Source organism: Lissotriton helveticus, chromosome 7 (assembly GCF_964261635.1).
Source record: "Lissotriton helveticus chromosome 7, aLisHel1.1, whole genome shotgun sequence".
Classification (NCBI taxonomy): domain Eukaryota; kingdom Metazoa; phylum Chordata; class Amphibia; order Caudata; family Salamandridae; genus Lissotriton; species Lissotriton helveticus.
In genome coordinates, this window is record NC_136068.1 from 1,553,914,172 (window position 1) to 1,553,937,811 (window position 23,640).

The 23,640-nt window shown below is 48.7% G+C and overlaps 1 protein-coding gene across 11 annotated transcripts in view; it reads right to left on the reverse strand.

Annotated features, from left to right (window-relative positions):
• PPP6R1 (protein phosphatase 6 regulatory subunit 1) overlaps positions 1-23,640 on the reverse strand; it is a 1,126,148-nt gene that overhangs the window by 478,648 nt on the left and 623,860 nt on the right. For all 11 annotated transcript variants that reach the window (XM_078655037.1, XM_078655034.1, XM_078655036.1 and 8 more), the window contains exons 14-15: positions 19,819-19,908; positions 19,640-19,737 (exon numbers count right to left, since the gene is read on the reverse strand). In XM_078655037.1, coding sequence (XP_078511163.1) covers positions 19,640-19,737; positions 19,819-19,908 — 188 coding nt within the window. The remainder of the gene's footprint in view (positions 1-19,639; positions 19,738-19,818; positions 19,909-23,640) is intronic.

Here is a 23,640-nt window from a genome sequence, read left to right on the forward strand (position 1 = left end):
TCCCCTCTGCTTTCAGGTCTTCTTCTTCACCGATCCACCCTTGGATCGCACCGGACATCTTCCTCCTGGTCGCCTGCAGCATCTTTTCTTTCAGGCTCCATTGACTTCAACGCGAGAACCCGACACGACTTCGCACCTATGCACCCGCAGCCCGTGGGTGAGGTAACGAGAGCATTTCGGTGCTCAAGGGTAGCTTGACTCTCCTAGTGTCCAGTTCCACAGTCGTTTTAGTCCTAACTAGTCAGGATTGTCCGTACTTACCTTTAACTTGAACTGTACTGTCCATAGACGTTGTTACGCATCCCGCGTGCGAGTTCACACTCTGCACCCACGTCCCGTGGGCCTCCTATTACTTACCCAAAGTTAGGATAGCGTAGTCCCAGCGGTCCTGCAGCCTCTGGACAGCTCCATTTCTTCCATTGACTCTCACATTCCATTTACTTAGTATATGGTTTGCCGTGCCCCTAGGGCACCATTGTAATTTTGTGCAACTTGTCGTATTTTTCTTAAGAGATTGTCATGTGCTTAGCCCTCTGACCTCATAAAGAGTTCAGAGGTGTTTGTTATTAATAAATATACTGTTTATTTTCATAACAACCTGTGTGGTGTCCTTTCATCTGGTATTCAAGGGGTTATATTGTGGTAAAACAGCTGGCTTCACATGCCAAAAGAGTTTAGCCTAAGACTGCTTTGTCCATGCTACCATTAGGATAGCTGGTCTATAAGGTTGACTTACAACCAATCACCATAAGGGTTGTTTGGACTGATACAAGGTGATCACTAGAACTAGTGAGCATCATATCTCAGGCCAACTTCTCACATTGGCTTTGAATTTAATTCTCTCCCTAACCGGCAGCCAATGAAGGCTTCCTAATGCAGGGGTTGCTGATTGTCGGTGAGTGGTCTGGAGGAGCGTGCGGGCTGCACAGTTTTTTAATTATCTGGAGCTTGTGAGTGGTGGATTTAGGGGCTCCTAGATAAAGGGTATTTCCGTAATCCAGGCGGGATAGGATAAGGCCATGGACCATGATTTTTCTTGCCTGAAATGTGAGAAGGGGAAGTATTTTACGTAGCATCCTCAGTAGGCCGTAGCAGGTGGCCGAAAGTTTTGCTGCTTGGAAGTTAAAAATAAGGGCATGGCCCAGCCAGATGCCAAGGCTTTTGATCTGGTCTTTGGGAACTGGGGCAGGGCCAAGGCAGTTTGGCCAAAGTAGCTCAGAGTTAAATGAAGAGGAGTTACCGAGAAGCATGAGCTCGGTTTGTCCCCATTGAGTTTTAGGCAAGAGAGTTCCATCCATTTGGCTACCACCTCTAAGCAACTTCCCAGGTTGTTTGGTGACTTCTCGTGGTTGTTTAGAGCCATCAAGAGCCGAGTGTCGTCAGTGTAGGTAATTATTTTGATGCCAAATGGACGGACAATCTCTGCCAGGGGACTCATATAGTTATTAAACAGCGTGGGGCTCAGGGAGGAATCCTAAGGCACACCACAGCTGAGGGGCATACGTTTGGAGACAACATCACCTTCAAAGACCTGGAAAAATCGGTCACCTAGGAAGGATTGTATCCAGGAGATGGCACGACTTGTCACTCCTAGGTTCCCAAGTCTATGGATCAGCGTATCGTGGTTTACAGTATCAAATGCGGCACTTAGGTTGAGAAGAATAATTGCCATAGAACCCCCTTGATCCAAGATCCTCCTAGACTCCTCTGTTACTGCAAGGAGAGCGGTTTCTGTCCCATGTTGGGGGCGGAAGCTGGTTTCAGAGAAATGGAGTGGATTGTTAGTTTCTAGAAACTCTACCAGCACTGAGTTGATGTGTTTTTCTAAAATTCTACTCAGCCAGGGAAGGAGGGAGATAGGGCGGTAGTTGCTGAGGTTGTCTTCGTCCAGGTTGGCTTTTTTAGGAGAGCCATGGCACATTTCCACGCGGGGGAGTGGGGGATGTGGGGGGGGGGGCTACTCCAGATTAGGTGGAGGCACTAAGCAGATCAAGGACTGTTAGTAAGATGTTTACAATGACTGATGACAGGCCTCGAGTGGGCGTAGGATCTGAGGGGGAGCCCAATTTCACATGGTGTATGATGGGGTCCAAGGATACGAGATCCAGTGGGGGTATGACCTCCAATGTAGCTCACGCTCTGTGTTCTAAGTTAGTGGTGGGGGCCTGAGTTAGTCCAGACTGGATAGGGGAAAAGGTATGTATTTTGTGTATTTTCTGGAGGAAAAACTCTGCCAGGTTGTTGCAGCGGGACTGGGAATCCACCAGATTTGGTGGGTTTTGGGGCAGCTTCGAGGGGGTTTTGGCAATCCGATAAGATTTCCTTATTAGAGTTGGAAGCTGCGTTAATTTTTTCCTCGTAGAAGGCTGCTTGGGCGGCTTTTAATTCGCCTTTACAGGTTTTTATTGGCTCCCTATGTTCGGATTTGCAAGTGATTGCATAGTTTGGTCTCCATTTGCTCTGTAGCCTTTTGCAGTTTTTGAGTTCCCGTAGCTTAGGGGAGTAGCACGGGACGTATTAGTTCTGCACTTCTTGTGAGTGTGCCTCATGGGGAGCACGTCATCTAGGGAGCTCTTGATCCAGTAATTACATTTCCCGCTGACTGAGATAGGGTTAGGGTCCCTGTCAGGTCTGGTGACTGAGGGCTGAGAGCCATTGTTCGTTGGGGAGCTTGGACCAATTACGTTCTCGGCAGGAAATAGAGTTGGGTGGGAGGGTGGGGTCCGGAATATCCCATGACAGGAGGATTAGGAAGTGTTCGGACCAGGGGAGCGGGAGCGGTGCTCCTGTTGCAAGCTCAGTGCCGTTGCTTAAGACGGGGTCCAGTAAGTGGCCTTTTTTGTGGGTGGGTTCAAATAATTTCTGCTTTAGCTGAAGTGCAAAGAGGCGTATGATCAACTCATTAGTAGTGTGATCAGAGGAGTCGTCTATGTGGATGTTAAGATCCCCCAATACTGTGAAATTACATGGCGAGCATGCCAGATTCGCTATGGTTAGCGTGAGGGTGTTGCGGAATTGACCCAGGGCCCCAGGTGGGCGGTATATTAGTAGCCCAGAGAAGATGATAGTGGGGGAGAAATCAATGGAGAAGGAAAGACTTTCACAGTCTGATACTTGATCTGGGGAAATGCGACTGTTATAATGGTCTTTAAAAACAATCATTAGGCCACCCCCTCTGCCCTTCTTGCAGTCTTATCGTTGTATGAGGTAGCCGTGAGGGAGAGTTTGAGTGAGGACTGACTCAGACTCATTATTGAGCCAGGTTTCTGTTAGGAACGTCTGGTTTAAATTCCTCCAGTAACAGATATTTCTGTGGCATGTTTGGGGAGTGATGTGCAGTTAAGCAGGAATATTTTTAAAGTGGAGAGGTTAGCAGGGGGACTCCTAGTTTTAGTAGCTGGTTGGAAGTTAAATCCACATTGTGGACAGTGGAATGTTCATATGCACCATTCCAGGAGTGTGGGAAGCAGTGATAAGTCGATCCTCTTAGGTTGTGGAAGATGTGTGGGCTATACGACCTAAGATAGGTCAGGGAACGGGCAGGGGTTGTGGCCGCTGGCCCCGGTCGTCCGCGGACGGGTGCAGACAGGCTTGCCTTTGGCGTACCGCCGGCGCATCCACTGCGTGTAGAGTCTGGCATGTGTGTTGAGTAGGAGAGAAGAAGCCCCGCCCCTCCTGTCTCCTGCCCGGAAGTGAGAAAAAACAGTGAGTCTGTTGCCGGGTACTCCCTCCACACAAGCAGGAAAATCCATGGTGGACCTGGGAGCAGTGTGGTTTGTGGCGAGATCGGAAGACAGGTAAGTGAACACAAGTTAGGAGCAGAGCGAGATAGGTGTAGCTGTTTTTCTTTAAATAGGTAAAAACACTTAAAAGCCTTAAAATGGTTTAAAACACACACACGCTTGCCTTGCTGCCAGCACACGTCCGAGATCTAAAAAGTGTCAGTCACAACAGGTGACTTAAAAAGGGAAGGATGAGACGGCAACCAGACAAAAGCTGAGATGGGTAACAGGTACTCCTTAACTGAGACCAGAATAAGGCCTTGCCACTCTAAGTACACTAAAAACAGCAACACTTCAGACAAGGGGCAGAAAGGAGATCAACAAGTTTATCTGTAAAACCAAGGCAAAAAATTGTACTAGTGGCAGGAGTATACGGAAATTTATTGATGGATGCCTAGCTGCTAAGATGACCTCACAGACTATGGGAGGGAAATCGAAAATTCCCAAAAGCTGCCGTTCAATTCAAACATATGAAGAGAAGTGGGTGCACGTTTGAGTGCTTAACCCTCCCCTGTTGCTGCAACAGGAGATCCTCCAGAAGGGGCAGCCTGATCGGAGGACGGATGCTCATGCACAGGTGTTCAGAATACCAGACTCCATTAGGATGACTTAGACCTGCTCTGTCCTGATCTTCAGTTCTCGGGTTAGAAGTGGCATTAGTGGAAAGGCGTACAGATGTCCTGAGCACCTGTTGAGACTAAATGAGTCTCCGAGCGAGAGCAGTTTTGCAAACGCCAAGGCGCAGAAGTGCTGGCTTTGCACATTCGATGGAGGAGAACAGATCCAATCAAGGTTCGCTCTAGTCCCAGAAGAGACCTTGCACAACATCCAGATGTAAGCACCATTCATGAAACAGGAGGCAATGCTGGCTGAGCTCAGTCTGGCGTACAAACCAAACACAAGGAGATGATGGACAGAGCGCTGATACTTTTCAGACACTCAACCCCAGTCACAGATCTGAGTTGAATCCATCATCGTTCTTTAGCTCACCTCGCCACCCCAGTTTAAACCCAGCCTGTGAGAAGTTGGCCTGATGTGCAGTGTTCACTATTCTAGTGATCACTATATATCAGTCCAAACAACCCTTATTGATGATTGGTTGTAAGTCAACCTTATAGACCAGCTATCCTAGTAGCATGGATACGAGCAGTCTAAGGCTAAGACTCTAGAGGGCGTGTTAAGCCAGCTGTTTTACCATCACATTACCCCTTGAACACCAAGTGAAAGGACACCACACAAGTTGTTATGAAAATAAACAGTGTATTTATTTATAACAAGACTACCCTGGCTCTTTATGAGACAGGGAGCTAAGCACACAACAAAACTCTTATAAAAATACTTCAAGTCGCACAATTTACACAAATGCCCTAGGGGCACGAAAAACTATATACTACAAAAGTGGAATGCGAATTACTAGCAGGTAAGTAACGATTCTCAGAGGCTTTAGAAATGCTAGGCCTACACTACTGAACACTCAGGTTAGGAGCAGGAGGCCTAGGGAAGCCACGTGCAGAGTGGGAACTCTCACGCGTAAGGCGGGAAAAAGTCTATGGAAGCTAGAATTCACAAAGTTACTGTTCTCGGGCGAACCCGACTAGCTGGGACGAAAACGGGAGTGGATCCGAACACTTGGAGTGTTGGACTATGCTGGGGCACCGGAGTGCTGGATTTACCTAGCCCAGGGGCTGCGGCTGCATAGGGTTCAAGTTGCGTCGGAAACCCACGTTGACGGACCAGGAGCCTGAAGAAGAAGTTGCTGGCAGGCGGCCAGTGAAGAAAAGTTCGAAGAAATCCAAGCCTGGATCAGGGAAGAAGAAAACCTGAAAGCAGAGGGGACCAAGTTCTGAATCACTAGCCAGTGATTAAGTGGGCACCAGGATGGCACCGGGCGAAGTCACCGCAGTCAGGTGAGTGGGCGCTGCTGGGCTCTGCAGTCTCTCGGACCAGGAGGCGTTGTCGGCGACCAGGATGGAGGTGCGAGCTGTCCCACGAAGGTTCTTGCTGTCGACGTCGCTGGACCCAGGGTTGGGGCAACAAGTCTTGGCAAATGCAAGGCCCACGCGGTGGACCTAAAATGGCGTCTTAAGTGGACCAGGAGGGTCCAGGGTGCTTCTCTGAAGAAGGGAAGCAAGGGCCAGTCTGGAGCAACCAGACCAGCAGTGTTTGTTGTCGTGGAGCGTCGGGAAGGGGCCACTAGCCAACGGGCAAGCGACCTGGACAACGCGGTGAGCAGCCAAGAGCAGAAGGGCCCCACGCAGATCTCGTGGATGCAAGGGGGCTGAACTTCGGTGCTGGAGCTGCTCAGGGTCGGGGCTTCTCTTACCCCAAAGCACTCGGTCGAGGGTCACTCGGTGGTCGTGCTGGACAAGCGTCGTGCAGTTCAGAAGATGGCCGGTCCCTCGAGGTCTCGTCACACCCACGGATCACAGCTGGGCTGATGATGTAGGTTGAGGTCAGAGGTGCCAGGGAAGCCGGTTCTCGTCGTGCTGAAGCAGTCTTGATCCGAAGGAGAGACTGGCAACAAACCGCGAAGCTTGGTTGGTGCCTGCTGCTGCAGGGTGACTACTCCTTAGTCACAAGGGAGAAAATCTTGAGTAGAGTCTTGAGTTCTTCGGGTAGAAGGTCGGTTCAGGATTCAAAGATTGATCTGCTTTGGAAGGGGGCCAGTTCCTACCTTTATCCTGCAAAAGGGGGCTGGCACGCGACTAAGTCCTGCCCTATGGGTGGGACTAGGAGGGGGGTGGTTACACCCCTCTCCTTTGGCGGGCTTTTCCCCAGCTCAGGGTCTGGAGTGTCCCTGGAACTGGTTCAAGCCGGCCTATGCACAGTGAGCACCGGGGTGCCACTTGCAGTCACCTTCCTCTAAAGCCCTGCCTACCTAGAATACACAAAATCCTGTCTGGGACGGTGCTGGCACCGCCCCTGGCAGGAAACCCTTTGTCCTTGCCTCCTGCTCTGGGAGGACTCCCAGCAGCAGGAGGGCAGACTTGTGTCTCGGTGGCAGCATCCATTTTGTGGAGCTAAGGCTCTGTCGAACTTTAACCGGGGTTATAGGTTACATACATGTCGTGTCCCTCTAGAAGGGTGGAATGCTAACCCCGTCGCCAGAATTGGCGAGGGGTTAGTATTCCAATTCGTATGACACCTTACTCGACATGTTTTGATAAAGCGATACCAGAGTTGGCATATAACCGCGAGGATTATAATGCACTTAAGAGTATATGGTATGCGATATCATGGAAACGGCTAAGGGATGGATCCCGAAAGCCGCAGACAGGCTCAGCTCATGCCAGAGCACTATCTCACACGATTCCAAGCACTCTGCCTTCAGGATTGTCAAGGCCTGCCATAGGAGTGACTGATAGGAGATCTGTGTGTCCATTTAGGTTTAGATATAGGTATACTATATCTAAAGCAAAGGGTGATTACACCACCTTGCCCCAGCTGTCGTGCAGCCAGTTGGGTCAGATTTGGATGGCCAGCCAGGGGTGGCATAATACATGCTGCAGCCCCTGGTAGGCCCTGGGTACACCTATGCCCTGGGTAACTAAGGTACACTGTACAGGGACTGATAAGGTGACTCAGTATCCAATTAGATATGTACCTAAGGTACATGGAATCCATTTTACAGAGAGAGCAGTAGGCCTGGGGCCCTGAATAGCAGGGTCCCAGGTCAACTAAGTCAGAAAACCAGCAAAACACCAGGCAAAAAGTTGGGGGCAACCATAGTCAGGGATCTACCTTCCTACACAGCCATAAGCAAATTAGTCTCAACCCTATTCCTCTTGGGAATTGTCCAGCCGTCTGGTGTTAAGGATCCCGCAAGGTGTAGTATGACCAGGAAAATGTCCTGACGTGTGTTTGTATTTATATAGCGCACTTCTACCCAGAGGTCTCGTAGCGCTGTATTCATACCGCTGTGGAACCCATCCTGGCTTTCCAGTGAAATGTCCACTCCTGGGTACCCCCAAGGTGAAGCCAGGCATCCAAGCGCTGCTGGGGCCGTTGTGGAGATTAAGCAAGCTATTGCCCAGAGTCACAGAGTGGGACCCATGATTAGACTAGGCACCGAGGCGAGAATTATCAGGTCCAGGGAAATTGAGTCCAAGAGCCGCCGAGGGGGGAATTGAACCCTGGTCCCGGGCCAGACCTCTGCATCAGGGACTGCCGCTCTAACCATTGAGCCACGCTTCTCTGACATTCCAGCCAAGGTCTGAGGAGTAGTGCCTCCTGGCACAGGCTCCAAGACCCCACCCCACTCTGGTTGTTGCAGTATCACATGGAGGTGGTGTTGCCTGAGGACACCTAAACCAACTTACCATTGATGAAAGGAAGGAATGCTTTTAACGGCAAGTGAATCGCTTTCAATTTCATCAGGTTTCTGTGGAGCAGAGACTCTGCCAGAGTCCTTTACTCTTCACCTCTCCCAGGTGGCTGCCCTAACTCAGAAGTGACAAATCTGTTGCCACATTTGGCACTGGGTAGGGAAGAGGAAGGGGTCTGCTATCAACCCAATTGCGGTCTGTCAGCCACCACTGGAGGTGTTTTGCATTTGCCTCCAATATATGGACCAGGTCGAAGAAATTCCCCTGATGCAGTGTCCACTGGGACTTCACGTTCCACTGCAGAGCCGACATATGCCAGCGGATGCAGGAGGCCATGAGGACCAGCTGGCTCAGGGCCAAAAGCAAAAATTCCAGGATAGAGGCTGAAACATCGGAATCACAGCCTGAATGCCCTGGACTTACCGCTCTGGAGGATAGGCAAAGAACTGCACAGTGTCCAGAATGGTTCTGATGAAAGGGAGTGACTTTGGCACAATGATAGTGAACCCAAGCAAATCCAGGAAGTCGGCCGTAGTCTGGAGGTGGGGGACGACTGCTGAAAGTGAGCCTGCTTTCAATAGCCAGTCATCAATGTAGGTTAAGAAGAATGAAACCCCTGACCTCCGCTGATGGGCTGCAGCCGCTGTCATCACTCTCATAAACACCATAGGGCGCTGGTTAGAATAAAATGCTCGTGGCCCACCATGAATCGCAGGTAACGCCGATGGGTCCCCAGGACCGGAATAAGAAAATAGGCGCACCGCAGGTCTGATGCTACCATCAAAATGCAAGGGTCTTACCCAGACAGGACCTAAGCTAGAGTGAGCATTTTGAACTTTTCTTTCTTCTAGAATGGGACCGAGGCCTCCGTCCTTCTTTGGCATCAGAATGTCCCAGGATCACCAACCATGACCTACTACTAATGTTGGCACCCTCTCAATGGTTCCTTTGACCAAAAGAGCCTGCACTTCCTGAAGTAGCAGTGAGAGGTGTTCCTCTGTCAGCCAATCTGAGGATAGTGGCATAGGTGGCAGGCCTTCCAGGAATAGAAGACTCACCTAAACATTTGGAGCACCCCCTTGTCTGAAATTATGTCTTACCAGGTGGCAGGTGTTGCCAGATCCTGCCTCCACGGTTGCCCGTGATGGCATGAGGGCATATTTAAGGTGTTTGGAGGCTGTAGCTGCTGGAGGTGGCAGACTTTTGGCTTTAAGCCCCACGTAGTTTATAGGAGCCGTGTCCATAGTCCCGAACAGACTGGGTAGTCTGGTGGCCGTGGTTGCTGGGTGGAAAAGGACGCAGCTGGTAACCCAGACCATAGCCGAAAGGCGGAGTGTGGTTTTCATGGGGCCATGGAGAGTCCCAATGATCTGGTGGAGGCCCTGCTGTCTTTAAAGCACTGAAACGCTCAATCAGCCTTATCGCCAAACAGGCATATCAATAAGGAGCCAGGGAGAAGTGTGGCACTGGAGCGGCGTTGAGGAAGCAATTGTTCTGCCTAGTGAGTAGGTAATTTCCAGTCCACAGAGGAATGGGAAATATGCTGCTTCCCTGCCATCAGCAAGTGCTTGGGTCAGGAAGGCTCGGGGCTTCTTCGAGACCATGGCCAGCACTTGTGTGACCCAGTCCCATGCAATATGGAAATACCGACCCAAACGACACAGTGTTCAATGACCCCAGTCGAAGGCTGGTGGAATAAAAAATCCTCTTCCCAAAGGTGTCCAGGCTCTTGGATTCAGTATCTGGTGGTGTGGTAGGGAACATGCCAGGATTAACTTTGGACATGGAGACCAGGACGGCCAGACTCCCTGGGGTGGGGAGCTGAGTGAGCAAAGCTGTGGTGCCAGGCGATGGTCCTGTGCAAATGCCTCCCTGTGCAGTGCTTTGCCCAGACCTCAAGCAGGTCACCAAGGAGGGCTTCATGAATGGAAAGTACAGGTTCTGTTAGGGATTCCCAGGGATAACACCTCTGTCAAAACATTAGTCTTGACCTCCACCAAGGGCAGTGTTAGGCCAAAGACCTCAGCCACGCTCTGCATCGCCATGGCAAAGGAAGCCCCTTTTTCCATAGTTTCGCTGAAAGGAGAGAAGAGGCCAATGACTGGTAAGGTTTCCAGGCTACTGGCATTAGCCAGCTCTTCATACCAGATATCCTCGGGAATCCATGAAAGTTCCAATACTGGAGTAAGAAAACAAGTTACTTACTTGTAACTTTGGTTCTCCAGTATTGGTAACTTTCATAGATTCCCATGCGCCCCCCCTCCTCCCCTGGGAAAGCTCAGCCCTCAGCAAGTTTGGTTCTACTGTTACACAACGGCTATGAAAATCTGAGGTTCTCTCAGGAGGGTTCTATGGGGTGAGGCTAATCTGATTGGCTGTTGCTTTGCTTTGGTGTCTTTTGCAAAAAGAGGTGGATATTTTACAAAAGGGCATGAGGCCTATGCCTTTTTCTTTCTCTTTTGTACCTACTGCTATGTTATTTTGTTACCGAGACTCCCATTCCGACGACGGGGAATGATACAAGCTATGGGAGTCCATGTAAGTTACCAATACTGGAAAACCAAAGTTACAGGTAAGTAACTTGTTTTCTTCTGGCTCGATAACTCCCCTTCTGGGGGTCCCAGCAACTCTCCGATAGCAGCTCCAGGCCCTGCAAACTCTGATGCAAATCTGTGCATCTGTTTTTCGTCTTCGTGCTGCATGTGGTGGTTTTAGTGGCTTTAAGACTTTGGGCTACCAACTTACTCCATCCGGATTCTTCGGCTGTTGTGTCCCTGTGCTACCAACAGGAGGCAATTTAGCTGTCCCGTTGAGTTCTCTTAGCTTGACTGTGCACTGCTGACAGCTTCCCCTTGAGCAGGACATGGCATGCACAGTTCCTCTCTTTGCGAGCCACCATGTGCAGCAGGTGCAGTCTTTGTTGGTGCAGTCTTTGCTTGTCCATCGTTGCAGCAGGACAGCCCATCTTCAGTCCTTCTTCCAAGTCGGTTGAGAGCGGAGTTCAGGGTACCTGTGTTGCCCTATTTTATCTTGAGAAAATGCCTTCAGGGTAGCATGTGGTGGGTAGTTACTGCTGCCATAGGGGCGACTAGATGTACATTAAAATGGGATGTTTGGCCTTTTCCATCACTTTAAATGGCAAAGTTGAGTTAGCAGTTTTAAACTGTCTTTCCATTCTGCAGTTCTTGTTCCACTCAGGGAGGGGCACATCAAGTGCTGCAGTCCCTGGGGGACACACTAACTCACAGGCCCTGGGTACCATATACTAGGAACTTACAAGCAAGTTATGCTTTGCCAACTGGGGACAGGCCATTTAAACATGCAACATTTTAAGGGTCATAGCACATGCACTGAGTCCTGTTTAACAGGGCTCAGGGCATTTCAGAGCCAATACACCAGCACTACAATGGGGGCAAAATGTAGGAGGTAAACCTGCTAAAAGCCTGTTTCCTCACTGTGCAGATCAGCTCCTCATTTATGGTGCCTGGAGGGGAATATTACAGGGGGCTGGTCCTGCGGAGCCATTCTGTGCGCTACCTACCCCATCATAATTTATTCACCAAGCTGGAACTGCATTGACCCTGGTGCCAATCAGATATAGACCTTCATGATAGGAGGAAGTGCCCTCCTTTTCTGCTGGAGCCTGTGAGGATTATGACTGGAAGGGATTTGACGATCCCTATGGTTATCCGGACTCCCTTGAGGAACCCTTGGCTAGCTTGTATCAGAGTAGCTAGCAGTCAGAGAGCACATTTTGCTCCCTCTTTATCATCTCTTCCTCCATTACCTCTTTTTTTTTTTTTTTTTTTACAACCTGAATCAACAGTGCAATCACATAAAGAACACATAGCAAAATGTGCAAGTAACAGTAAGAAAAGGAAGGAGGGAAGAAAGGAAAGCTCACCACTCAATGGAAGAGGTTCCTCAGGACTGCCTGGCCTACAGCCGTGTCTTCTTGTGCCGAGGTTTCCAGGCAGTAATGTCTGGTGAAGGTCTGCGTGCTGCTCCAAGTTGCAGCTCTGCAAATGTCTTTAATCTGAACTCCCGCAAAGAGAGCCGTAGAGGAAGCCATGGACCTTGTTGAGTGTGCTCTAACTCTGTCTTCTAGAGGCTTGCCCACTGTAAAGTGACAGAACTGTATTGCACTGGAGAATCATCTAGCAATACCTTGCATAGACAGGGGTATGCCTTTGCGGGGGAGCACTAAATGCGATGAATAATTGAGAAGATTTTCGAAATCCTTTAGTGCGGTCCAGATAAAATTTCAAGCACCGCTGCACATCCAGCATGGCATGGAAGGTTGAGGAAAGAAAGCCTTGAGAATCACTGGTTCGTTTAAATGAAATTCTGATGGCACTTTCGGTATGAACTTTGGATTATTCCTTAGAATTCCTGTATTTCTTTTGAATTGGTGAAATGGTTCCTGTATTGTGAGAGCTTACAATTCTCCAATACGTCTTGCAGAAGTGAGAGCAAGAAGGAGTGCCAGTTTATACGAGAGTAATTTCATATCTGCTCGATGAATCGGTTCAAAGGGATGTTTCATCAGCTGCGTGAGAACCAAGTTCAAATGCCATGTGGGAGGCAGGGGCCTCACCGGAGGAAAATCTCGAAACAGACCCTTGAGATATTGTTTGACAATTCTGGATGACCAGAGAGAAGGTCCAGATGCAGTGCGCCTGTAGCGAGAAACTGCTGCTAAGTGAACCTTTATGGATGAATGAGGCAATGCTGCCTTAGCCAAGGACAGGAGATAAGGAAGAACCTGATGAGATGAGAAAGGGTCAACACCTTTCTTCTGGCACCAGATACAAAATAGTTTCCATTTCAAACGGTAAGTCTTGTTAGTGGAAGGAGCTCTAGCCTGAGAGAGAACAGCTCTAATTTCATCCGAGAGATGAAGGTTTAGGAACTCTCGCTGCTCAGGTGCAAAGAACGAGGATCCGGATGCCAGATCTGACCCTGGGACATCGTGAGAAGATTCGGGATCACCCGCAAAGGACGTGGAGGGGCCAGAAAAAGGAGGTGAAGCTCCGTGAACCAAAACTGCCTCGGCCAAGCTGGAGCTATTAGGATCATCCTGCACGGTTCCGTCTTAATCTTCTTCAGCAGTCTTGGAATCAATGGAATGGGGGGAAGGGGTATACAAATGCTCTTGACCAGGCTATCGAAAGCGCATTCCCCAGCAATCCTCAATGTTGTAGTCTGCTTGCGTAAAACTGGCATTTTCTGTTCACCAGGGTGGCAAACAGATCTATTGAGGGTTTGCCCCACAGATGGAAAATCTCCTCCAAGACTGTCCGATTTAGTTCCCATTCGTGGCTGACTGACTAAAGCCTGCTGAGCCTGTCCGCCTTTTCGTTTAGCACTCCTGGTAGGTGTTCTGCTTGTAGCGAAATTCCGTGTAGGATCGCCATTCCCAAATTTTTTGGGCCTCCTGCGACAACGTAAGAGATCTGGTACCCCCTTCCTTGTTTATGTAGTGCATGGCCGTGGTGTTGTCCGTGCGGACGAGAACAGCTGAACCCTGCAATCATGGAAGAAATGCTTGCAGCGCCAGATGGATCGCTCTGAGCTGCAGGAGGTTGATGTGAAAAAGGCGGTGCTGGGGCAACCAATGCCCGCGTACATGCAAGTCCTGAAGCACCGCACCCCAGCCTTCCAGGGAGGCATCTGTCTTTACAACCTGAGGAGCTGGATTGCTTACGAAGGATAGACCTTGGGATAAAATCTCTTCCTTTGTCCACCACAAGGCTGCCTTTCTCATTGCCGCAGTAATCACCACCTTATCGTCAAATGAGCCGTGAACTTGCTGCCATTGCATGTCTAGTTGCTCCTGAAGAGATCGCATCCGCAATCTGCAGTACTGAAAGATAATTCTTTTTCTCAACAAATGAGCCATGGACCTCCGTTTTTCTTTCCCTTTGAATGATGGAGAAGCCTTGCTGAGAGTCGTGTCCAGGATAGCCCCCGGGAACCGTGCTTTCCTGGAAGAGGAGAAAGAAGACTTCTCCCTGTTGAGAGTGAGGCCCAGATTGCTGAACAGGGTTGTACATGCCTTGACCGTTTCCTCTGCTCCCCCCCTGGACTGGGCCTTCAGTAACCAGTCGTCCAGGTATGGGAAGACCTGGAAATGCTGTTTCCTTAGGAAAGCTGCCACCGGTGCCAGCACCTTGGTAAAGATCGTCGGGGTAGAGCGAAGTCCGAAGGGTAAAACTTTAAATTGGAAGTGGCTCTTGACTACTGCGAATCGAAGAAACCTCCTGTGGGCTGGATGAATGGGTATGTGAAAATACGAATCTTCGAGAACGAGAGTGGCCATGAAATCCCCCGGATTGAGGAGACGTAAGATATCCTGGAGAGAGACCATCCGAAAGGATTGAGAAATGAGATAGGTGTTTAGCTCCCTGAGATCTAAAATGGGGCGCCATTTATCCCGCGTCTTCATGACCAGGAAAAACCTGGAATAGAAACCTTCCCCTTTTTGAGAAAAGGTAACAAGCTCTACAGCTCCCTTGAGGAGCAAATGATGAACTTCGAGCCTCAAGAGACGCAGATGTTTTGAAGGCATGGTGGCAGGGGGCTTTGACGGTGGCATCTGAATAAACTCCAGTGGATGGCCCTCTAGAATGATGTTGAGCACCCAACGGTCTGATGTTATCCGTTTCCAGTTGTGGAGGTATTGAGACACCCTGCCTCCCACAGATGTTGATGGGGAGGTGGGTACAGCAGGCAGAGCCAGAACGCCGCTCTTGCCTCTTGGAAGTGTCACGTCCCTGGCGAGTCTGCTTTCCTCTAGCATTGGACCAGAGAAAGACGAGGTCTGGCCTTGTTTCTGCTGGTAAGATGGCCGATACGATTGAGGCGTTGAACCATAAGAAGAGTATCGTTGTTGTTGACACGAACCCCTGTAAGAAGTAGTACTCTTTCCTCTGGCCCCCCGTAAGGAAAACCTTCCGATACTGAAGAGTACCAAGAGATCTAGCCGTCTCTGTATCTTTTTTGATGTCCTGGAGGGCATCGTCGATATGCTTGGCAAACAATGCCTCACCATCAAATGGAAGGTCCAGGATCTTGTTTTGGACCCCTGCCGTAACCTTGTTGCCCTGAGCCATCCTTGGTGACGAACAGCTGCGCCTGCCAGCGAACAGAAAGCGTAGTGGCAATATCCATGGCACAGTCTATCACAGGATCGTCTTGGCCCCCACCTTGGACTCCTGGGGAAGTTGGTCCAAGTATGGTGATAGATCACACCACATTTGGCGATCATATCTGCCAATGTTCGCCAACGCATTAGCTGCTCGTACCAGAAGACTTGCCATAGAGGAAAATCTCTTCCCCGCATTATCAAGGCGCCTGCCCTCCTTATTAGGAGTTGTCAGGGGTGCAGAAGGATTACGTGACTTCCTCGGCGACGCCTGTGATATTACCGATTCCGGTTTCGGCTGACCAAAGACGCCGGACTATCCTCAGGGGCCTTGTACTTCTTTTCCAGGCGTGGCAAAACTGGAATCACCATAGCCGGGTTCTTCATGGCCTTTAAACCCTCGTCCCAGACATGGCTGACAATGGGAATGGACCGGATTACTTTTCTGTAGGGCTCCTTAAAATCATAGAGGAAGCACTCTGTTTGAACAGAAGGCATCGGAAGTTTGAATCTACTGGAGGCTCTCTCTATCAGTTTGTGAAATCCCCCAATGTCCGCCGGGTGAGAGTCCACTGGGTCCGGAGTAGGTGATGCTGGGTCCGGGATCACACAATTGTCCCACTCTAAACCTTAGTTAGACCTGTTGCCATCATCCGGATCATCGTCAGAGGAATCATCTTGTACATCCTGGACCACTGGAGGTATACCTTGGCCAGGTATCTGCGGCTGTGATACTACCTGGGATGGTTCTCCCGGAGAAACCACTGCAGAAGCTGATGGTGCAGGTACAGCCTGTCCTGCAGAGAAAGAGGAAGCAGGAGGAGGAGCTTGAGAAAACCTGGCCTTTTTTCACCTGGGATTTAGAAGTCTTCGTCGAGGGAGTCTTCTGCAGCATCGTCGACGACCTGGAATCTTTCTCTGACTTCTCAGATGTTAGAGAAGAGGGCTTTTTAAAAGCTTTAGAAGACTCCACCACTGCTGTAGCTGTAGATAGTTCTTCCCTCACCTTTGCATCATGGTGAGAAGATTTGCTAGGACTCCGACTCTCAGGATCACGGGGGGTCTTTTTTGAGGCCATAACTGGACGTTCTGAGGATAGTGAAGGGGAAGCCCTACCCCTTTTCACTGACCTTCTAGATGAGGTGGCAGATGACGAATCCTCACTGTCACTTGACAGAGTTTCCTTGCTGGACTGTATTGGGATTTGGGGGAGGGGGATATGAGGCAGCTCTGCGTCATCCGAAAAGCCAGGTCTTGAGGCTCTTCCTGAATGCTTGCTGTGTGGGGATTCGTCTGATGTTGAGGGGGGAAGTTTGTGCCACGTCTTGGCTGCAATGTAGGAGAAGGCTCTTCCTCCCGTTCTGGTTCTCCGGATGGGTGGGGATTTGGGCCATGGTGAGGTCGGCAGAGCGGAGGTTTCTCTTGGGGTGTGGAAAGAGATTCTCCTTTGTAGCGGTAATGAGGTCCAGTGTTGTGGAGGGATTTGTGGGCATGAGTGAGCAGCTTTAAAGTCACTCTTTACGACGGGGAGCCAGTGGAGATCGTAGATGCTGGGTGCTGTGGTCCTGTTGTGGGCTGCTGAGGATGAGTCTGGCTGCGGCGCTCTGGACGGTCTGGGAGTAGAGATTGGTTACATCCGGCATAGAGGGCGCTCCTGTAGTCCAGGCTGCTGGTTATGAGTGCATGGGTAATGGTCTTCCTGGATTCGGGGGATGCACTTGAAGGTCTTGCAGAGTAGGCGGAGGGTGTTGAAGCACGTGGCAGATACAGCGTTGATCTGTCGGTTCATGGTGAGGGAGGAGTCTAGTAAGATACATAGGTTGGGGGATGGTCTGTGGGTGTATGAGGGTTGCCGATGGTGCGTGGCCACCAGGTGTCATCACACGCAGAAGGGATGGATCCTAGGACGGTAATTTCTGTCTTCTCAGAGTCAAGCTTCAGGCAGCTGCTGCTCATCCAGGAAGGGACGTCCTCAATTTGTTCCTGGAAGCTGTGGGTGATGTCGAACATGGTGATCTCGGATTCTTTGGTGAGGAAGAAGATAAGCTGGATGTCTTTGGCGTACTATACGGAGTTTGTGTTTTCGGATGATGGTTGCGAGCGGGGCCATGTAGATGTTGAAGAGTGTGGGCCTGAGTGAGGATCCTTGGGGCACTCCGCATCTGATCTCTTTGGGTTCGGAGAGGAAGGGCGGGAGTCTGAATCTTTGAATTCGGCCTGCGAGGAAAGAGTGGATCCAGTCTAGGACAACAGGCGACTGGTAGCCGAATGGCGACTGTACTTCAGCTATATTAGCGAGGACTTCATGGGGCGTCGAACCTGTAACCAGGATCCCCTCACCATCATCGTGGACCGAGAAATCTCTGAAAGAAGACTCCTGTCGACCGTGTCAAAACCACAGCATCCTTACAGCATCTTCAGCAACTTTCAGCCCTCACATCAGGGCCATTCCATAGGAATCCACTACAATGCAGATAAAGAGCCTGGAACTGCTGAAGGACTGCTTAACCCGTGACGGTAACTGTTCTTGAGTACCTTGCTAGCGCCCTGCTGGAGTTGGTTGCACCAAATTAGTCTAACCGACCACATTGACACCTACCCAAGTTTTCCTTGGAAAAGTTTCTAATCACTCAATTTGTTTACTTTGCCAAGGCTTGTATGCAGTTGAGTGAAATTGTTTTGATTTATTATCGCTTGTAAAATCTATATCTCTGGAACCTTTCTGGCAAAAAATGTTTGTTGTAGTATCTAAATTCTTATCAAAATACAGTCTATTTTTATAAATTGGTGTTGGATTTCTTGAGTGTTGTCTCGATTTCTTCAATTGCTTTTGTGCTGTTTAAATGCTTTACACTTGTTTTTCTATCCAAGCCTTGTTGCTCAGTGCCACAGCTACCGAGGGGTGAGCCAAGGGTTTTACAGAAAAAACCTACTGGGCCTAAAGGAGTTGGTAGATGCACTACACTGCAAGGTCGCAAAACATATACTACACCCCATTTCCTCACAGGTACCATCTACCGGCGAAACCTACCGGCACTCAGAGGTACTGCTCAGGATTGTCGATCATTCTGACGCCTGGGGAATATTCTAGGGTAATGAATCTGCGGCTAGAAGTTTGTTAGATCACATAATTCTATTTCATGCCAGTGCTTTCCCATCGTCTATAGAACATTGCTTTTTTGCTAAATTCTCAATATCGATATGGAGCCAACAATACTGCTCACAAAGTATTTTTGCACATAAGGTATTTTGACAACACAATCCTTTATATAAATTGTCCCACTTCATGACGCTTAACATGCATTAGTAATAACCCATAGCTTGGTCAATTCACAACGATAGCCCTCCTGATGCAGAACCCCAGGCCACACACCCAGACTGCAGAATTAGCCTCTAATGATTAATTTACCTAAGAATTGATGCCTAGACAAACCGCAACACCCCCACCCTTATAAACTGGAAAAGGAAAATATCCCCCCCGAAATACCCCCCTGCCCCCCGGAAAAGGAAAATACCGCCCCCACCGCTCCCCCCAATATTCTGGAAATGTATATTTGCCACTGCAATTATTTTTGCATGAGCCCATAGTATTTGTAATAAAAACAACTGCGCACTGTGCGAGGGGTGAAACACGTAATAGCTTTCAAACATCAAGAACAGAGGTCGAGAACTGGAATAAAAGCAACTTCAACAATGAAAAAATGTATGATATCCTCATGTTCAACACAAAAATTCTCTAACTTCTGTTATCGTGATATTTCATTACACTTGAAATCGCTGCTCTTTCATTAAAGTTTTGGTGATTGCATCCCATGTATGCAGGTCTACAAATTACTCAAAATACTAAGAAAGGCGGCCCTACCCACAACCACTAAGAATGCACATTGACACCAACTAGATGTTGGTTGTGTAAGAGGTTAAGTCTATTAAGTGGTATGTCATGACTCCTTTTATATGGCCATTACTCTCTGTAGGTAAACAAACTACAAAAACTCTTGTGCAACAATCTCTGTAGTTATTGGATAATTAGTACCCTCTGGTCACCAACCAATTCATTTTTATTTAACCAGATTATAAAATGCCAATACAAAGTAAACAGTATGTATCAACAACTGTGGAGAATGAATCAGATTAAACGTTCTGGCAACACCAAGCCTGTCGAGACTTATTTATACTAAAAGGGCAACATCAGGTGTCCTTTTCTACAAGCACACACCTTGCTCACACTTCACTGTCCATAAACAGGTTCATCTTTGAACCCCTTATGTTGCAGTCAAAAGCTTTCCATCTTGAAATAGGCAGAGAGGGTTATGGACTTGCACAAACAAAAAAAGCACTAACCCAATAAATGAGCTTGGGAACGTAAACTGGAAAAAAATACTAACTTGACACTCTCCTCTTGCTCACCGAACTCTTCATCATTGAAGCCAAAGTGGTCAATGAAGGTGGATGTCATCTGTTGCATCTGGTAGTCCATAAAAGCCTGCCAACGAGAAGAAATTCTGTTTAGCAAATGCAGCACACTCAAAAGAAGAAATTTTGAAAAGATTAGTGCTATGCCCACCTGTTGTAGGGAGGCCTCCTGTGGGAAGCTGAACTCCTTTAGGTCATTCTCCTCATCATCGCTGGAGGAATGTAGGTTGTGGGTGGTTATCTAGAAGAGATGTCAACGTAGAAATACAACCTTCTTCAATACATTAAAAAATATGCTCTTTGCATGTCAGCAAACCAAACCAAAACAAGAGCAGGCAAAGTACCAGCAACAGAACATCTCAAACATAAGACTGGGAGATCTCAAACACGAGATGTTATTGACAAAACAATAATATGTGTAGGGTCCAGCTAAAATCAGATTAATAAAGCGGAGATGTAATTGGCAACTTGTACTGGAATTATTACTAAAGTTTAGTTTTCATTACACATACTTACATTACACATCTGTAATATGAGGTACACGCAAAAAGAAAAGTTCAGTTAGAATCACACAATTTGTGGTCCAGGAAAGAAGTCTTATGCAATTAGAAGATCAAGGTCAGAAAGACCACACTGTAAATTGCATCTCCTAGGTCAGCCATCTATCCACTGAGTCAGTTGCCCTGCCTATATGGTGAATAGATAGAAAGCAATTAGAGAACAGAACCTTTAATGCTTCTGATAACAGTCAGCCTCACGTTCCCTTTTTGAACAAGCAGACTGGCTTCTAGATGCAAGACATATGCACAGCTATTCCAGCAAGTTGTGCCAACACATGGTGATGTCCTGCCACCTCTGGATGATGTCCTGCTATTTCTGGAGACTGATTAGCATGCAGACATTTACCCTGGTCTCCCAGTGAGCTTTAGGTACTCTGCAGAGAACTAAGTTACTCTGTCAGTGGAGCAGTTTGGAACAAAGAGAGGTAGTTTGGCTCCCACTTTTATTCTTATTTTCTAGACGAACAAGTCACTTAGCTTCAGTAACACATTACCTGGTACAGACTATCTACCTGTAGCTTCCTTACCTTAGAATAATCTAGACTGGATCTGAAACTTTTTCGTGAGCAGTATCCAGAGCATACCGGTAGGTGGCTTCGTTTGGCTCTGCTTAGCTTCGGCAGCAGCGTTCACACCAGAATGGACATGTGTGCAGCCTATATAGGCGCCACCCCAGTGCACTGACGTCAGTTTCTTTATGCAACTTTTCTGCCAAAAGCACAGAGCCCTGAAGAACAAGCACTACTGGTGCGTCAAACTAGGGACTTTAATAGGGGAACAGCCCTTCACTATGAATCTGCTTGCAGAGGGGAGGTTGGATAGTTTGGTAAGAAGTCTGTGCCTTGGTAGAGTCTGTATCAAATAAGGCGTTACCAGAGGTAGGTAACATCTTGAGCGATCTCCAGAGCGGGCCCGGGATAGACTTCAAGAGCAGGTTTGTGAAGTGAGCTAAAGAACGATGATGGATTCAACCCAGATCTGTGATTGGGGGATGAGTGTCTGCAAAGTTTTAGGGCTCCGTCCATCATCCAAGCAAAACTTCCCCAGAGGTGGGTCTGCGACACAGATTATACTAAAAAGTCCTATAGGACCGAACGGGATTACACTTCTAAGGCAGTAGTGTTTTGTAGTTGTGTGCAGGGAAGCTCAGGTTGCTGCCTGACAGATATCCAATATGGATACTGCGCAAGCTAATGTGAATGATGCATCTGTCACCACAGTCAACTCTGGGTGAAGAAAGGAGAGGGTCTGCCACAGACCCAATCATGGTTCGTTAGCAGGAGGTCTTTTGGGGTTCCCTCCAGGATCAGGACCACCTCAGATAGATTCCCCTGATGCTGTGGCCATTGGAACTTCAGGCCCCACTGCAGAGGCCTCATATGCCAGTGGGCATGTGCCATAATTAAGATGCAGGAGGCCATGAGGCCCAGAAGAGTCAGAGTTAGTCTCACCAAAATCCAGGATAGAGGCAGAAAGATCAGTATCCTAGCCTGAATATCGACCACTCGAAACTCGGGAGGATAAACCTAAAACCTCTGTGTCCAGAACAGCCCTGAAGAATGGGGGCATCTGAGAGGGAATCGGGTGTGACTTCAGAATGAACCCCGGTGAGTACAGAAGCTTTGCCGTAGTCTGCAGGTGGGAGACAACTGCCTGGGGCGAGCCCACCTTTAACAGCCTATTGTCAATGAAGGGAAAGACTGGAATCCCTGACCTCCGCAGATGAGCTGCAACCACCACCACCACTTTTGTGAACAAACAAGGTGAGGGCTGCTTGCAAGGACACGAAGGCCAAAGGGGAGCACTGTAAACAAAATGTTCTTGGCCTACCGTAAACCTGTAGGCAAGCAAAAAAGGGAATGGGAAAGTAAGCATTCTGCAAGTTCAGCGATACCATCCAGTCTCCTTGGTCCAGGGCAGAGAGAACTTATGGGAGAGTGAGCATTTCACATTTTTCCTTCTTCAGGAAGAGATTGAGGAGGTGCCTATCTAAAAAAGGACAAAGCCCCTGTCCTTTCTGGGCACAGAGAAAGCACCCAGGATAGCAAACACACTCCACTTCTTATGCCAGCACATTGTCTATAGCTCTTTTGGCAAACACAGCTCACAGCTCCGGGCAAAGCAAGGAGAGATGGTCCTCTGTCAGCTTTTTGTAAGCAGGTGACATCAGTAGGGGGATGGGAGTGTCACAAAGGGGTCTGACAAGTAGCCACTTTAGAAGAGCTACAAAACCAAACGGTCGGATGTTATTGACCGCCAGTGGTGCAGGTGAAAGCATATCCTGCCCAACAAAGGATGCTCATGATGGTCGGAGGGCATACTAAAGGGGTTTGGGAGCTGCGAGGAGGGTGGCGGAATAGCTCATCCTCATCCATCATGAGCATCCCGGTCGAGAGGAGTATGAGGGACTACTCCCTAAAGGCCTTCGGGTGCCCGGTGCAGCAATCTACACAGGTCTTGGCCTCATAGTCTCACTCCAAACACCAGATTTACACCAAATGTGGGTCCGTCACCAACAACTGTCAGTGACAAACACCACACGACTTGAAACCAGCTTTCCTAACTGACATACTCGCTGCACCAGGAGAAAAGTCCGTCAATAAAGACTGGGGTTAGCTCTTCTCCAGATCTGCGCTGACAGGCGGAGAAAGTAAAGAACTGATGCCAGTGTGCGGGGGTGGCGCCAATATAGGCACCATGCACATTACTTTCGGTGCAGATGACACAGATGTAGCCATGCAGAGCCAAAGAACGCCACCTAGCAGCACGCAGGGTACTGCTCATGAAAAATTTCCAGATCCAGTCCCACATCTGCAGTTTGAAATCTCTATCAAATAAGAGTTCTATGTACGGTCTAACGCTCTTGAACCAGTTTGAGATGGTTCCCTTTCAAATAATTGTTTTTGATTGTACTGCAGGCGATCAGGTTACTTACCCTCAATAACTTATTATCTGGTAGAGATTTTCTAGCTGAAGATTCCTTACCTTTTAATTTCCCAAGCATCTGGCTGGATTCGTAAACTTTTGCTGAGCAATATCCCTTGTACGTGATGTCGGGTGGCTCAATTCGACTCCGCCTGATGTAGTCGGCATCGTTGGCATCTTAGGATGTTGCGGTGCCGATACAGGCACCACTCAGGCGCGCGGACATCAGTACTTTTCGTTTTTCCACGCCAGAAGCTCAGAGCCACGAAGTAACTGACAAGGTTGTGCGCAAAACTAGGGCCCTGAAAGAGGGGGGAAAAACCTAGTCCTATAATTTCACTCCGCAAATTGGGGAGGCATGGGTGGGGCTGTAAGGAATCTGCAGCTAGACAGGGTCTCTACCATATAATGCATTACCAAAGGTAAGTAACTTGTTCATCTGATAGAGACTTCTTACCTTTGAATTAGATACTAGAGTCATACCATCC